Here is a 16108-nt window from a genome sequence, read left to right on the forward strand (position 1 = left end):
GTGAATGTCATACTTGTATAGTGCTTTCCAAGACACCCAAAGCACTTTACAGAAGCACTTGAACCACCATCGTTGTGTAGCATCCACCTGGATGGTGTAACGGCAGCCATTCTGCACCAGTACACTTGCCGCATGGTAGCTAAGGTGGTGTTTTTTTTTTACATCTCAACCAAAGGATGGCACCATTTGAACAGCACCGTGTCCCCGTCACTGCACTGGGGCATTGGGACCCGCACAGACCACAGGATTGGGACCTGTTAGCCAGTGTCCCCATCACTGCACTGGGGCATTGGGACCCGCACAGACCACAGGATTGGGACCTGTTAGCCAGTGTCCCCATCACTGCACTGGGGCATTGGGATCCGCACAGACCACAGGATGGGCTAACCTGTTGGCCACAGTGTCCCCGTCACTGCACTGGGTCATTGGGGCCCGCACAGACCACAGGATTGGGACCTGTTAGCCACAGTGTCCCCATCACTGCATTGGGGCCCGCACAGACCACAGGATTGGGACCTGTTAGCCACAGTGTCCCCATCACTGCACTGGGTCATTGGGGCCCGCACAGACCACAGGATTGGGACCTGTTAGCCACAGTGTCCCCATCACTGCACTGGGGCATTGGGATCCGCACAGACCACAGGATTGGGAACTGTTGGCCACAGTGTCCCCGTCACTGCACTGGGGCATTGGAATCCGCACAGACAAATAACATCAGTTTGAAGAATATATAACAAAATTGTTATATATTGCACTCGCTGGTTATTAGCGAAATTTAAATGTATTAAACTTAGTATTTTAATAAATCCTTTTAGAAATCATAATTAAGAATTCTTATGCGAGTACAATTTGTGCTTCCTATTGGCAAGTCGTATCCTCTTCGGGGTGCTGTATTTCAGTAATATTTTACATCTAATCAGCTTCACCGCTATTCAATAAACGACCTGAAAACTAGATGGCGTTGCTTGCCTAAAAATAATTTGGTCGACAAGTCCAGCTTTGTTGTAGTACCTTTTTCTTTTTTCACTTTTTATCAAACCTTCCAGGCTAAAAGAAGTCATTAAAATGTATTAATTTATTGTTTATCATCCGCTTTAATAAGTAAAATTCTTCGTTTCTATAACAATCTTTAACCGTGCTTGTCTGGAATTTTGAAGACAAAATTAGGTACGGTCGATCGAATTTACCAAACTCTGAAAAGACGAATTACAGTTGCTTTTCACTTCTGAATAAATTCTATTATGGATTAGTATAGAGTTTTGTCTATTTATAGATTAGTATAGAGTTAGTGAAGGTAGTATTGTCATATCAAGAGAATCTTTTAACCGAAATTTCTGTCTAGTTTATATAACGATATGTTACTGGCCTACTGAAAATACTGTCTCATTACTATTAGAATGCTGTAATGACACTATATTGAATTGCTATATTGTGTTTTGATTAATTAAAACCTCCCGGCATAACATTCACCCACTTAGCAGTTCATACCCAGATGGAAGAACAGAAACGTTTCCATTACAATGAAAATACCGCAACAATTTTGACCGTTAACGCCGACATGCATCAGACTATCACAGGTTCTGACTTGAATTGTGTAACAGAGGCTTCTGATTTTTCAGTTGCTCATCTATTTCTTAATATCTGTTACAACATTTTGAAAAGTAGATCAGGCAAAGTTCAGTTGATCACACCAAAACATTACCATCTAAGGTAATATTTTTGCGCAGTAAACAGATTTTATAGCATACATGTTTTTCTAGACGAACTTCGTATACGGCTGAAACTGTAAATGCACTCAGGCGCAATCTTTAACCGCACAGGATGTTCTACTTTTATTTCCGCTTTGCCATCATTCAGTGAATGGTAACATTTTGTCTATTGACCCCCCGAAAGAAGCCCCCGTCTTACGAAAAAGGAGAAAAAGAAAGAAGTTAAAAACAGAACTGCATCTAGCGTAATGACTGCGGAGCATTGCGGTGTCTAACTTCTTTTTGGTCAGGTTTTGGACTGACCACCATTTACGTAAAGGTATGTTGCCCAAACGGCTATTTGCCTTCTTCTTTGGAACTGGTAGTATATCTGGTTGAATGTTTTAATTTGACGCTTATCTACCAAGATAAATAAAATAGGACAACGTGCACCCTTATGCACACTTGTGAACGCGGGTATGTTCAAACAGTATTGCTTTAGCGATTTAACCACAGCCTAAACAGAAATCCCAAACTGAGGCACGCTGGATGTGCCGTAGACGGGGCTTCTGCTCTCCCTGACCCTAACAACCAGACTTCGGACATTTGTTACTTAACCAGAACAGGCAGCTGAACCAACTGTCAAAACCACTAGGAAGTCAAGTGGGCTTTTACTGTCATAGTCAGGTATACAGTGACATGACGTATCATTCGCCCAGGACCACACTGCCACATACAACAGCACTGTTCATAAACTTATTTATAATGCCCTTCCACTTAAAATGCTTGGCACCCCAATTTACACCAAGAGATGACTCTTACAATTAAATTTCTCTTACAGCCACTGATACATCCTAAGAATGGTTAATTGACAACTCTATGTCTTAAATACCTGTTCCAATCACACTGCACACTGAAGTTCAGTTGACATTGTCTGCTGGGTAACTGCATGTACAGTATCTCAGTTCTTTTGATTGTAACACTTTTGTGTCAAAAACATTTAATGCACTGCCTGTGTTAAACGGGGGAACAAACTGCTTTTAGTAAAACTCACACATTGTGTTGCCCTTAACTAGATACATGGATGTGTTTACATTTATTGTTTTTAACATATGTGCTTTTAGGGTGTAATCTCTGGCATATTTCAACTCCTCAAATGAGTGAGGTTTGAGGCTATCTGCTATGAACAGCTAGCTTCCTGCTACAGCATTTTGACTGGAACATGAACACTCACTGCAGTTTCAGCCAACTTTAGAATGTCAGCCACAGATATTGACACTGACACTCCCTTCCTCATGATTTACAGTAGAGGTGTTTTTAGTGGCCATTGTTGAGTTTTCTTGGAAGGATGACATTTTTATTTGTAACAAAACTATTAAAGAAAAGGCTTCAAAAATATTCAGCTTTGTCTAGGCAATATCTTTGGTAAACTTAAATAGATATTTGGGTTCTTTTTAGATGACAGAACGGTCTTTGTGGAATGCCTTCACATGAAGATCTATCCAACATTTCTCTTATTGCTGAGAGGTAAACCAGAACATCATATGCAGCAAGAGAGACTTCTAGAATTTTGGATGCTTTTCTTGGGTTGTGTTTTGCTTGATTAATTTTTCTTATGACTTGGTGTTCTTTTAGAAAGATAGCCATTTGTAGTCAGTCATTGTTATTTTAAATACTCTCCCACAGTGGTTTGATGGAGAGCAGTATTTTGTTGTGATTATAACCTTCACCAGACTTATGCACACTCACTAGTGTGTTTACATACACTTATAGATAACATTCTTGTTTGCAGTCTGCAGAGCAGACCGTTTCCTAAAGATCAGTCTGGTTAACTTTTCCTTACCTATTAATTTACCCACCTGATTATACTTGCTTACTTTATTTAGGTAATTCAGCTTGGGGTTCACCTATATTTGCAGTGCACATTTGTTCTGAACTCAGGAAATTCTGTTTTATCTATTTGTGGTAACCAATTATTTCAGTAAAGGAAAAAAAATGATCTGTTTAAAAAAGCATTTCATAATAATAGCTGCATTTCTGTAATTGCAAAGGACGGCCACTGTCTCTGTGTGCCTGTGTTGTGTTACTGGCTGCCTGGGGTTGACCGGCATTGTCGGCTTGTGTGGTTCCAGGTTGCCCTACTTTTGCTCTATGCTGTTGCCTGAGAAAAAAATGTGACGTAAACGTGCTGTGAGATAATCATATGAGGAGGAGCTTTGGGTGATTTAAACCGCATAGCCAATCGGCAGTCAGCTGTTCATTATTTCTTCATCTTGACTGACTCGCATTACTTAATGCTCTGCATTTCCCTCTCTCTGGGTTAGGCTCATTCGAGTACAGCAGCAGTGCGCAGGATCACACCAGCTCTTCTGCTAGACCCACCTCTGCGTTCTTCCCATGTGGTGGTTCCAGGAGGGACTCTGTGCACTCCCTGCATTCCTGGTGGTCTGCTCAACGGCCACCTTCATGTTGCCTTATGTCATAGCTGTAATGTTGAGCCACGTGGATCCCTGGTTGCCCTATATAAGGTGAGGACCAACAAGAACTGGATAAGACATGTTGGTGAGGGGAATAGCAGGAGGAAGTGGCTTTGCAGAGTGGTGGATTAGCAGCAGACGCTGGTGAGTGATTGACTGGCAGGAGACAAAGTGAACCCAAATCTGGTAATAAAATGAAGAGCCTTTGGTTAGCTGGAAAGAGGTATGTTATTATGATAATTATTGGGTCATTTTAGGTTTATATCCAAAGCATCCATCCATCCTCAGTAACTGATCCAATTAAGGTCACCAAAGTCCTGTCCTTCTATCTGTAATGCTGCAGTTTTTTGTTACTTGAACAAAGTAATTTTGATCATTCTTGAATCTTATCAGTTTGTATTAGATAATCAGTATGCTATTATTTGTTATTAAAGATTGTACTAAAGTAGTTAAGAGTGTTGCTTACATTTTTGTCACTGCAAGTGGAAGAACATTTTTTCTACTTTATTATATCCTCTCAAATTTGTTCCTCTGTGGACCCAGTGTAATTTTGTAACTCTGTGGACCCAGTGTAATTTTGTTCCTCTGTGGACCCAGTGTAATTTTGTAACTCTGTGGACCCAGTGTAATTTTGTTCCTCTGTGGACCCAGTGTAATTTTGTTCCTCTGTGGACCCAGTGTAATGTACAGCCCTTGTGGCCTCCCAGGAAGACCGCGGCACTGAAGGCTGTGGCCCTCACAGAGTAACACAGATTCCACAAAGGGACCAACTATTCTATTTGGCAAGCTTACTCATCATAAATTAATATGTATTTAGCCTAAATTTCCAAACCTCTGGGCCAAACTGTATATAACTGTAAGATTTCTTTGTTTCTCTGGATACAAGTTCTTGATAAAGATCTCTTTAGCTTTGTTGTATTCACATAGTGTGAAGCTTATGGTAAGTCTACCAATCTCGGATTTTCTTAATGAACCGATTATCATTTGTGTATTTTAAATTGTCATTGTGAATAACCATTCCACCCTTTTGTAACTGGTTCTGATTGATGTAGTTTGAGGATTGACCACAAGGTGTCTCTTGGAAACTGAGTTATGTGCTTGAAGGCAAACATTTAACGTAGGGTTGATGAACGGCCAACAAACAGATGTCTTGCATTATGCCGTATCTCTACCTTAAGTACACACACATGGTAAAACCTAGTTGTGCATTTGTGAAAACACATCATACATCATTGCTTATTTGGAATGTAAATTTCCTTTAGCCTAGGTTGCTGATTTGATCTGTTTCTACTCCTTGATAATCTTGTTTAGCAAATGGAATTTGTCAGATTGTAAACAAGGGCAATTGGGGGAAAATACCAAAGAAGAGTTGTAATGTCTTTTGTTTTACATTTTAATTATATTTTTCCAATCATGCTGTGAGTTTGTGCTTAAAGAAATTCTTGTAAGGGCAGGAGCCAATAGATGTGCAGTATGCAAATAAGTTTCATATTGATTTATGCTGTTCATTCATTTTTCATACCCCCTTGTCCTGTTCAGGGATCTTCACATGAAAAATCTTATTAAATACATAATACAATATTTTGTTAGTCTATGAAATTGTTTATAATCATTTATAAATGTTTATTATTTAGTGTTATGAAGGATGACATGATGTCACATGATCAGACTAAGATTAACAAAAGCCAGTTTTCTCCCACAATTTCGGTTAAATTTGCTGACCAATATCACACATCCATGGCTAATTGTTAAGGGTGTGGACTACATACACCTGTTCTGACATCTGCCTTTCTGTCTGCTGCATTTACAGTGACTCTGGCACCCAGCCTCCAGAACGCTGTTTGTTTGGGATAATGCTCAATATCTCCTCCTTCCTAGGTAGTAATGGTTTTATATTTGTCTGGCACTGATAGGCTCTTAGTCTTTTGATGACTGATGTTCATAAAGACAGTCAAAAGTAAAACCTAAGCTGGAAGTGATACTGTTAAAAAAGAATAAACTGTAATTAATCCAGATGAGAGATAACTGTCACCCAAATATTGAGGGGAGGCAATTCGTAAAAGAACCTTTTAATTTCATCAAGTTGGTAAGAAGATTTTATAATGAATATAATCAATATAAAGCATACATTAATGTTTATTTGATGTTAAACATATTTGCATGTTTAATACAGTAATATGGCTGCATAGTGAGGTTTTCCTATGTTGCACTCTGTCTGCAGGTATGGCAACCATGTATGTGCGTTACAAACAAGTGCAGGTCCTGATGATGAGGGAGAAACACAGAGTACACTGCCTGAATGCACTCGGCCTGGCTCTGGGCTTCGGGAGCTGCCTGGGAATGTGTGTTGTTGCCAATTTCCAGGTATGACCAGAGGCCCAGCCACTCACTCTCAGATTCAGTCCATGACAGCAGCACTCCCTGCCTGTGTGGCTGCATAACTGATTATTTTCCTTATGCTACTCGATGCAGAAAAGCACCCTGCTCTTCATGCACCTTCTGGGGGCTGCCATGACCTTTGGCCTGGGGATGCTGTATGTCCTGGTGGAGTCGGCAGTGTCCTACCACATGCAGCCACACGTCCACAGCAAGAGGGTGTTCCTGGTGCGCTTGGCCATGGGCCTGTGGAGCTTGGCCAGTATTATCATCAGTATCCTTCCAGAACGTTCCAGTGATACTGCCGAGCAGGAGGGATCACCAATTAAAACCGTAATGTCTACTGCATGTAAGGCAGGTGGCTGAAGTCCAAGCTAGAGGCTGAAACTGGAAGCAGATTGAAAGAATGGGCAAGTTGACAGGAAGTAGGTGGACATGGTGATATAATAAAATTCTGTTATTGGTTATTAAACAATGCTACACATGGTAAAATCACAGATTAGACATGTCAGGTAAACCCTGTGGACAAGCTGGCATTGTTGAGACTGGGGAACTGGTCACAACTGTGGAAAAGTGTTGCTCTAATAAGTACCATCCCAGTTAAAATCTCTACGCCCAGTAGAACCATGATCAGTTAGGCGATCAGAAGAACAATCCTTTACACTTACTGTTCGGTTTCAGACAGATTTATACCTAAAACACAAGGCTCATCGCCTAAAAGTGATAAAAGGTTAAGATCAGAAGGGGAAGCACCTCTCCGGGGCCCAGGGCCAGGCAGGGAATGCTAGAGGGCTGGGGCTGTGTTCAGCCTCCCAGCTGTAATCTGGAAGTGTGTTGCTGCCTGTTTTTTTTATTTTTATTTTATTTTGGGGGGGGGGGGTAGTGTGTTCATTATACTGTGGTACAATCCTGCATGATTTCTTTGTCTTTGGGTTTGAACAGAGCTGGAATGCAGTGATATTCCTCAGCTGTTTCTTGAGTAATGTTGAGGGAGCATGCCCTGCCAGACCAGTGTTCTCTAAGCCTTAATCCTTACCTGCAGTGATTGTGTCTTCAGCCATCAGCTACAGCAGTCTGCCTGCTGTTGATGTGATCCTGAAGTCGCACTGGGTCCCTGGGATGCCTGTGAGGTCTTGGTGTTTGTGTGTGTGTGAGGCCACTAGCTTACACGATATGTCACTGAGCCCCTCTGCTTGTGTTTGTCCTTCTCATTCCTTCTCACTGTGCACCTTAGCCTGACTCTCATCTCTCCTGTTGCAGGCCTACACAGCCCACCTGGTCAGCACTATAGCTGAGTGGTCTGTCGCTTTCTCCTTTGTTACATTCTTCCTTACCTACATACGTGACTTCCAGGTAACACCCCCGTTCCCACATGTTCCTCTGTATGTATGTGGGTAGAAACATTACATGCTTTCATTCATCCATTCACCTTAAAACCACTTATGCAGTACAATGTCTCTGGAGCCGAGTCTAAAATGTAATATTTAAATGTATATCTTCCTTTACCAGAAAATCACACTGCGGGCAGAGGCTGAACTGAGGAGCAACCACCTGTATGACTCTACACGCTACAATGAGAGTTCCCGCTTACACCACAGAGAGGAATCCCCATTGCTGGCTGGGAATATTTGAGCAAGGGTCCCCATTCTGGAAGGAGGACTGCCACAGCATCATTTAAGTAACAGTCATGTCAAAGTTCTCTCATCAAACTAAATAGCTCTTTAACCATTAAGTGTAGGCCTCCTGAATTTTTTTCAGAATGGAACTACTTCACAAAGTTGGCACCATTAACCAGCTTACCTTTCATTGAGATGTGTTTTTCATTTTTAAATATTGAACTGAAGAAATCCACAAGCTGTTCAGCACAAGGCCACAATATCGCGGTGTCTTTTGGGACTGTTCAGCCAAACGTTCTAATCCTGCTCAGGTAAAAATCATGAAAGTTAGTTCTGAATACGTTTTTCATATTGAGGAAACGTATTACCACAGTGTATTCACTTTATAAAATATGTGATAAATGTAACGTAATTAATGACTTCATTCCCACTTGAATATTTCCTACAAAACATGAATTGCAGCTTGTTTTTATATGACTTTTTTTAATATTACTTTTATATTAAATACTGTATATTTAATGAATGAGAGGATTTATTTCAATGAAATGTTTATCCTGGTGCTGTTTTTTTCACAGTCATTACCGCTATGTGTTCTGCAGAAGGAATTGTACAAATGTACGTGAAAACAGGATCAACATGTGAAACGACTCTACGTTTGGCTTGAAATTACTTGAGTTCTACTACAAATATTCAGTAAATGGGATCAGAGCAATTTGTATGTAATGACAAGCTAATGAACTATGCTTTCCAGGAAACTTTCACAGTAATCTCCGTCTTCATTTTTGTGCCCGGAGTAGTTTTTCGTGAGCTAATGGTATATGGTATGTTTTACGCATAAGCGAGTCAACGCTTCACAACGCTGCACAACCCTTCCCCGGATCTTTAATGGGATAGGCCTACTGGTCCTTTAAAACTGAGTTCCCAAATAAAGTTTCCGTAAACGTTGGTGCTGCTGAGAAATATGGGGAAATCACCGAGTTTACTGGGAATTTCCTCACATTCCGTGGTATTAGTATATGGGGAAAACGAGATTAATAAAAGTCCCGGTAGTTTTAAAACTAGATGGTGTGGCAAAGAAAAATCTATTTAGTGTTTGCGTCGCGAAGTATGCAACAGATTTTCCGGGTATTTAAAATGTAGACCGTTAAAATTAAAGTGGTGAATCGGGGTATCTCTATAACCTAAAAACGATCGGCGATATTTTTAGCCGAAAAGCAGCCCACATATCAACACGGGGAAATTACTGTACCGTTTTGGTTAATTATATACATATATGTCAACACATTTGATGTAAAAAGTGACAGGAGTTTGAGACAACACTTGCGAAATTTACCGTAAGTTGATTTTTTTTAGTCCTTGGCATGCATGGTCGTCGGAGGTTCATGGGAAGTTCAGAGAGATTAACTTTTGGTGGATTTTGAGCTGCTGTTGTAGTATTGTGTTAAAGGGTGACTGATCTTGGTCTGCCCTGTGTGCCGATTAAATCTGTATCTTGGCCCTGTATTTAATTCTATGTACATGAGATTTAGAAGTTGTAGTTTAGAAAATACAAGTTATTCGTTTTCATAGCAGAATTTTAAAATGAAATATTTGATGTTATGATGCCATATGTGACTCTCCACACAATGCCATTCACTTAGATTCTGTTTTACAAGCAGAGGGCAGCTGTCCCGGGATGCTATAGTACTAACCTGGAGTGAGTACACTTTGCAGAGGTCCTTCCCAGTCAAACCTTTGAGCCCTAGTACCCCTAAATAAACTCATTTACACTTATTTTCCTATCTGGTCCATTGAAACGGTTAGCCTCCAGAACCAGGAGTGTGTAGCCTACCAAAAGTAATTTGATTGTGATCCCACACAACTGATTTTCAGTCCAGCTTTAGTTGAGAAATTGATAGTGTTTATATGTGTGTGAGCTCATAAATTCATTCCTGCTTTTTCGAAAATTTTAACAGTAACCTCTATTGATATGCATTATTCAAGAATTGTGAATGAGTAGTCATTGATCGATTTAACCAATGGTATTTAGAAACATTTAGTCATTCTTCATCATTACAATGATTCCAGACAACGGTTTTGAGTTATTACAATGATTTTTTTCATGCATATGATCAATGTTTTTGACCAAATTATTTAATAATGAACTCAGCAGTGACCACAGTTTGAAGTAAAACATTTTATTTCAACTCTACCACGTACGCGAGGAAGTCCAGTGTCAGGAGGCCTTGAGAAGGAACTTCTCAGAACATCCTACTGATGAGAGTACTGTCACATTCTCTGCTTCACACCCATCCACATGTTCAAGCCATCTGCTGAACCACCAGTCTTATCTTAATTTCCCTTACAGCACTTGATTAAATTATCTCTCAAAAGCAAGATTCAAAATCTCATCTTAAAATGAACCTGAAACCATATTGTTTCACGTAAAAAACACACAAAATACAGAATTATTTACTTTCATTACATTTAAAAACCACGGCTATCTACATGTACCTCATTCATACATTTTTCTATGCCTTGGTTCACAGTTTGTATGATACAATGTCCATCCTAGTGTTTCTTTGCCTTTTCTTTTTTCTTCTTTTCTTGGTATTCAACAATCTTTCTGCAAAAATGCCCTAAAAAAGACAAAGGATGAAGGCACCGAATTAGTAACCCAAAGAGCTCCCAGTACAAAGGGGTTGTGGCCAGTATAAAGGGGTGTGGTCAGTATAAAAGGGGTGTGGCCAGCACAGGAGGGAGGGTCAGGTGACCATGGTTTTTGTGTTAATTAGTTCCCAAAAAAGATATATTGTGGTTCTGTGGGAGGCACCCAGCTTTATTTTTTAGCTCGTCTATCTGGTCCTTTGTTTCTGTACTTGTGTGTCCTTCCCTTCCTGTAATGAGGCCTGTGCCATGTGGTTCTGCTCACCAGCTGACAGGACACTCACGCTCCTTAAATACACATTAATTATATATGCTGGTGTAGTCAGTAATAACCCTTTGTCGCTCAGAATAATGACCAGCACAGCAGAAACCGTGGGCCTAGCTTCTCACATGGCTCATGAGATGGCTGACAGGTGTATCCACGGAAACACGGGACATCTGAAGCCACTCTGACAAACATCTGGGCAGACTTAGTTGGATATTCAGCTAGAACTTAATGATGTGCCAAACATACTCGTACAGAGGTGCACTTTCCCACACGGACCAAGATGATGGAGTTAAAAAGGTGCTAACGGCAGAGAACTGTCAGGAAGGGTAACTGCTATTATACCAGGAAAGTAATTCTCCAGTACCAGTAAAGTAACTAAAAGTCCAAGCAAGACAGACCGCAGAGCAGTCTGCATACATATTTACTCTCCTGTGATTGGTTATAAATATCACCTATAATGCATCTTTCTAGAGACACTCTGCCAGCTATTTGCAGTGTAGCTGCTTTAATGGATACATCTGATGCTAATGAAAACAAGTGATTGAAGAATTTTTTTTTAATTTATTGGGCAAAGTTTCCATGTGGAGCTAAATTAAGTAAAAGTTTGAATAATATAATAATTATTCCATTAAGACCATTCAAGGTAAGTACCTTCATTCAGGGTGTAATAGTGGAGCATTAGCTTTGGTTACAAGGTTGTGTCCTTTAGCACAATGTTAGCTGCTGCCTGCTGATCAACCCTTTGCAGCTCGTGTCCTGCTATACGCTGCTAATGACCCACTAACCCCCAGCTAACCTCCTTGGGCAGCTCCCTGTCTTTGCTCCGCCTCCTGAATGAAGAGGTCGAACATCTGTGTCAGCAGGAACTTCTTGACAAAGTGCCGTACAGCCTTCGGTTCAATGGCCTTGTAAAAGCTCCGCTTGTGAAATGAGGCAGGCTGGTTTCCATCCTGTGGCTTGACATACTGGGCAAAATGACCAACTGTCTTCACGAAGAAGGACACAAAAGCTTCTGAAACCACCTTCTTCAGTTCCTCTGGACCTAGTCAAGCAGGGGGTGGTAGAGAGCAGAGTATTCAAAACAAACTCTGGTCCATTTAATGATGGAAAGTCTGTTCTTTGGCCTGTTGAATGATCTGATTAGTGCAGCTGCAGGCTGGTCTTGTCATGGCAGAATGACCAGAATAGTCATAATTTAACATCAACACCTGTTCAAATGCTGATTATACATCAGTCAATTCTAACTGTGGAATTCAGTGGTGTCAAATAATTGATTTTCACCTGTTGATTTTCACAGTATTTCATCACATCTTGGATTTTATTCAAAGAATTCTACCTTTACCATTTACATTTGTATATATACATTCGTTCCAGAGGATAAAGACAGAGAATGTGCAAGTTTGCTGAATGCTCAGGGTGTAAAACAGCAATTTACTGCAACTTGGCACTTGATTGGGCAACTCTAACCACTGTACCTGGGTGATGTAATCTCCCAGTGTCAGGGAACATCACCTTCTGCTGCGGAGGTAATCATTTTGGCTATTACATTGTACTTTGACGGGTCCCACAATACGGTAATTGCAAACAAAGGTTGTTCAGCTCTAATGTACTGGTCACAATTCAGCTGTGAAAGTTACCAATTTAAACATCATTTTCTATATACTGATAAATTGAGAATATAATAAAATAACCCTTACTTGAATTTTCTTTTCTGGTGCTTAATTCCTGCAGGAGTTCCTCTTGGAGTTTTGGGGGCAATATAGATGATTCATCCCCTACCTGTGAAAAGGATTAATACAGAATGAGGAACTGGACTGTTATTGGCTATACAGGGAAGTATTTGTTGTCTCACAAAATGGTTTTCTTGTGAGGTTCCAAGAAAATGTCCTTCATATGGCAGACACATTCAGATGTGTACACGCACTTTTAAACTCATGCTTATAGACATAACTGCACAGTTATACACAGAAGGATGTTACACTCGCCTTCACATAGACGTAACCACACAGGTATACACAGAAGGATGTTACACTCGCCTTCACACAGACGTAACCACACAGGTATACACAGAAGGATGTTACACTCGCCTTCACATAGACGTAACCACACAGGTATACACAGAAGGATGTTACACTCGCCTTCACACAGACGTAACCACACAGGTATACACAGAAGGATGTTACACTCGCCTTCACACAGACGTAACCACACAGGTATACACAGAAGGATGTTACACTCGCCTTCACACAGACGTAACCACACAGGTATACACAGAAGGATGTTACACTCGCCTTCACATAGACGTAACCACACAGGTTTACACAGAAGGATGTTACACTCGCCTTCACACAGACGTAACCACACAGGTATACACAGAAGGATGTTACACTCGCCTTCACATAGACGTAACCACACAGGTATACACAGAAGGATGTTACACTCGCCTTCACATAGACGTAACCACACAGGTATACACAGAAGGATGTTACACTCGCCTTCATACAGACGTAACCACACAGGTATACACAGAAGGATGTTACACTCGCCTTCACATAGACGTAACCACACAGGTATACACAGAAGGATGCTACACTCGCCTTCACATAGACGTAACCACACAGGTATACACAGAAGGATGTTACACTCGCCTTCATACAGACGTAACCACACAGGTATACACAGAAGGATGTTACACTCGCCTTCACATAGACGTAACCACACAGGTATACACAGAAGGATGTTACACTCGCCTTCATACAGACGTAACCACACAGGTATACACAGAAGGATGTTACACTCGCCTTCACATAGACGTAACCACACTGGTATACACAGAAGGATGTTACACTCGCCTTCACACAGACGTAACCACACAGGTATACACAGAAGGATGTTACACTCGCCTTCACATAGACGTAACCACACAGGTATACACAGAAGGATGTTACACTCGCCTTCACATAGACGTAACCACACAGGTATACACAGAAGGATGTTACACTCGCCTTCACATAGACGTAACCACACAGGTATACACAGAAGGATGTTACACTCGCCTTCACATAGACGTAACCACACAGGTATACACAGAAGGATGTTACACTCGCCTTCACACAGACGTAACCACACAGGTATACACAGAAGGATGTTACACTCGCCTTCACATAGACGTAACCACACAGGTATACACAGAAGGATGTTACACTCGCCTTCACATAGACGTAACCACACAGGTATACACAGAAGGATGTTACACTCGCCTTCACATAGACGTAACCACACAGGTATACACAGAAGGATGTTACACTCGCCTTCACACAGACGTAACCACACAGGTATACACAGAAGGATGTTACAGTCTTGAAAGAGATGAGGGATATTATTAGCCAACCTTTGACTTTAATATTCCAGAAATCGTTATCTGCGGGTGTGGTACCATCAGATTGGAAGCATGCTAATATAACACCCATATTCAAAAAAGGGGATAGAAGTAATCCAGCAAACTATAGGCCAATCAGTTTAACTAGCATTACTGGAAAAATAATGGAAGCTATAATTCAAGTGAAAATGGTAGATTACCTAGATGCAAATAACATTATATAGGATAGCCAACATGGATTTAGGAGAGGTAGATCCTGCTTAACGAATCTGCTTGAGTTCTTTGAGGAAGCTACAAGTGAAATTGATCACAAAAAGGCCTATGATGTGATTTACTTAGATTTCCAGAAAGCCTTTGATGTTGTCCCCCACAAACGGCTTTTGTTAAAGCTTAAAGCTGCAGGAATTTTAGGAACTGTGGCAGCTTGGATCAAAAACTGGCTAACTGATAGGAAGCAGCGAGTAGTTATTAGAGGCACTATGTCACAGTGGGCCTCCGTTTATAGTGGGGTACCGCAGGGTTCAATTTTAGGACCACTATTGTTCCTAATTTACATTAATGATATTGACACGAATACATACAGTAAACTGGTTAAATTTGCGGACGACACTAAGGTGGGCGGGGTAGCAGATACTAATCTAGCAGCAGAGAGGCTTCAACGGGATCTGGATTTAATTAGCGACTGGGCTGATACTTGGCAGATGAAATTTAACACAGATAAATGTAAGGTAATCCATGCAGGGAGCAGAAATATACAGTACAGATATTTTATGGGTTCCACTGAAATAAAGGTAGCTGATTACGAGAAAGATCTCGGTATGTATGTTGATGCTTCCATGTCCCACTCTCGCCAATGTGGGGAAGCAATAAAAAAGGCGAACAGCATGTTGGGTTATATCTCTAGATGTGTGGAGTTTAAGTCAAGGGAGGTGATGTTACACTTATATAATTCCTTGGTAAGACCCCACCTAGAATACTGTGTGCAGGTTTGGTCACCATACCTCAAGAAGGACATTGCTGCCTTAGAAAAGGTGCAACGAAGAGCTACGAGAATGATTCCTGGTCTTAGAGGAATGTCTTACGAGGAGAGGTTAGCGAAACTGAATCTGTTCAGCCTTGAGCAAAGGAGACTAAGGGGGGATATGATTCAGGTCTATAAGATTCTAACGGGTCTGGATGCTGTTCAGCCAAATGACTATTTCAATATTAGTCTAAATACTAGAACTCGTGGCCATAAGTGGAAATTAGCGGGAGAACATTTTAAAACAAATTTGAGGAAGCACTTCTTTACACAGCGTGTAGTCAGAGTATGGAATAGTCTTCCTGCTATTGTAGTGGAAGCTAAAACCATGGGTTCCTTTAAATCAGAGCTAGATAAGATTTTAACAACTCTGAGCTATTAGCTAAGTTCTCCCCAAACGAGCTTGATGGGCCGAATGGCCTCCTCTCGTTTGTAAATTTCTTATGTTCTTATGTTGTTATGTACACTCGCCTTCAGATAGACGTAACCACACAGGTATACACAGAAGGATGTTACACTCGCCTTCACATAGACGTAACCACACAGGTATACACAGAAGGATGTTACACTCGCCTTCACATAGACGTAACCACACAGGTATACACAGAAGGATGTTACACTCGCCTTCACATAGACG

At 40.9% G+C, this 16108-nt stretch overlaps 2 protein-coding genes across 8 annotated transcripts in view; one reads left to right on the forward strand and one right to left on the reverse strand.

Moving 5' to 3' along the window:
* Positions 1-1545: 1545 nt before the first annotated feature.
* On the forward strand, positions 1546-8912 carry LOC111834374 (DNA damage-regulated autophagy modulator protein 2-like). Of its 6 annotated transcripts, XR_002835998.2 has the most exons (10): positions 1546-2028; positions 4013-4216; positions 5976-6043; positions 6387-6529; positions 6638-6815; positions 7584-7666; positions 7802-7894; positions 8051-8219; positions 8386-8468; positions 8733-8912. XR_002835998.2 is itself a non-coding variant. In XM_023793596.2 (9 exons), exons 2-8 carry the CDS (start codon positions 4086-4088, stop codon positions 8171-8173), a joined length of 819 nt encoding a protein of 272 aa, XP_023649364.1. In that variant the 5' UTR covers positions 1546-2028; positions 4013-4085; the 3' UTR covers positions 8174-8219; positions 8386-8703. The 6 variants fall into 6 exon arrangements, 5 of the variants coding, with proteins under 5 accessions (XP_023649364.1, XP_023649363.1, XP_023649362.1 ...); XM_023793596.2 differs by lacking the exon at positions 8733-8912 and having other exon boundaries at positions 8386-8703; XM_023793595.2 differs by lacking the exon at positions 8733-8912 and adding an exon at positions 3147-3215 and having other exon boundaries at positions 1575-2028; positions 8051-8703.
* A 1406-nt stretch (positions 8913-10318) lies between these two features.
* The window catches only part of LOC111834370 (DENN domain-containing protein 2D-like), a 35092-nt gene continuing 29302 nt past the window's right edge, over positions 10319-16108 (reverse strand). For both annotated transcript variants that reach the window (XM_023793579.2, XM_023793581.2), the window contains 3 exons: positions 12769-12850; positions 11868-12113; positions 10319-10775 (listed from right to left, as the gene is read on the reverse strand). In XM_023793579.2, the coding sequence (XP_023649347.2) occupies positions 10708-10775; positions 11868-12113; positions 12769-12850 (396 nt within the window). In that variant the 3' untranslated portion in view covers positions 10319-10707. The remainder of the gene's footprint in view (positions 10776-11867; positions 12114-12768; positions 12851-16108) is intronic.

This window comes from Paramormyrops kingsleyae, chromosome 6, assembly GCF_048594095.1.
Source record: "Paramormyrops kingsleyae isolate MSU_618 chromosome 6, PKINGS_0.4, whole genome shotgun sequence".
In the NCBI taxonomy this organism is placed as follows: domain Eukaryota; kingdom Metazoa; phylum Chordata; class Actinopteri; order Osteoglossiformes; family Mormyridae; genus Paramormyrops; species Paramormyrops kingsleyae.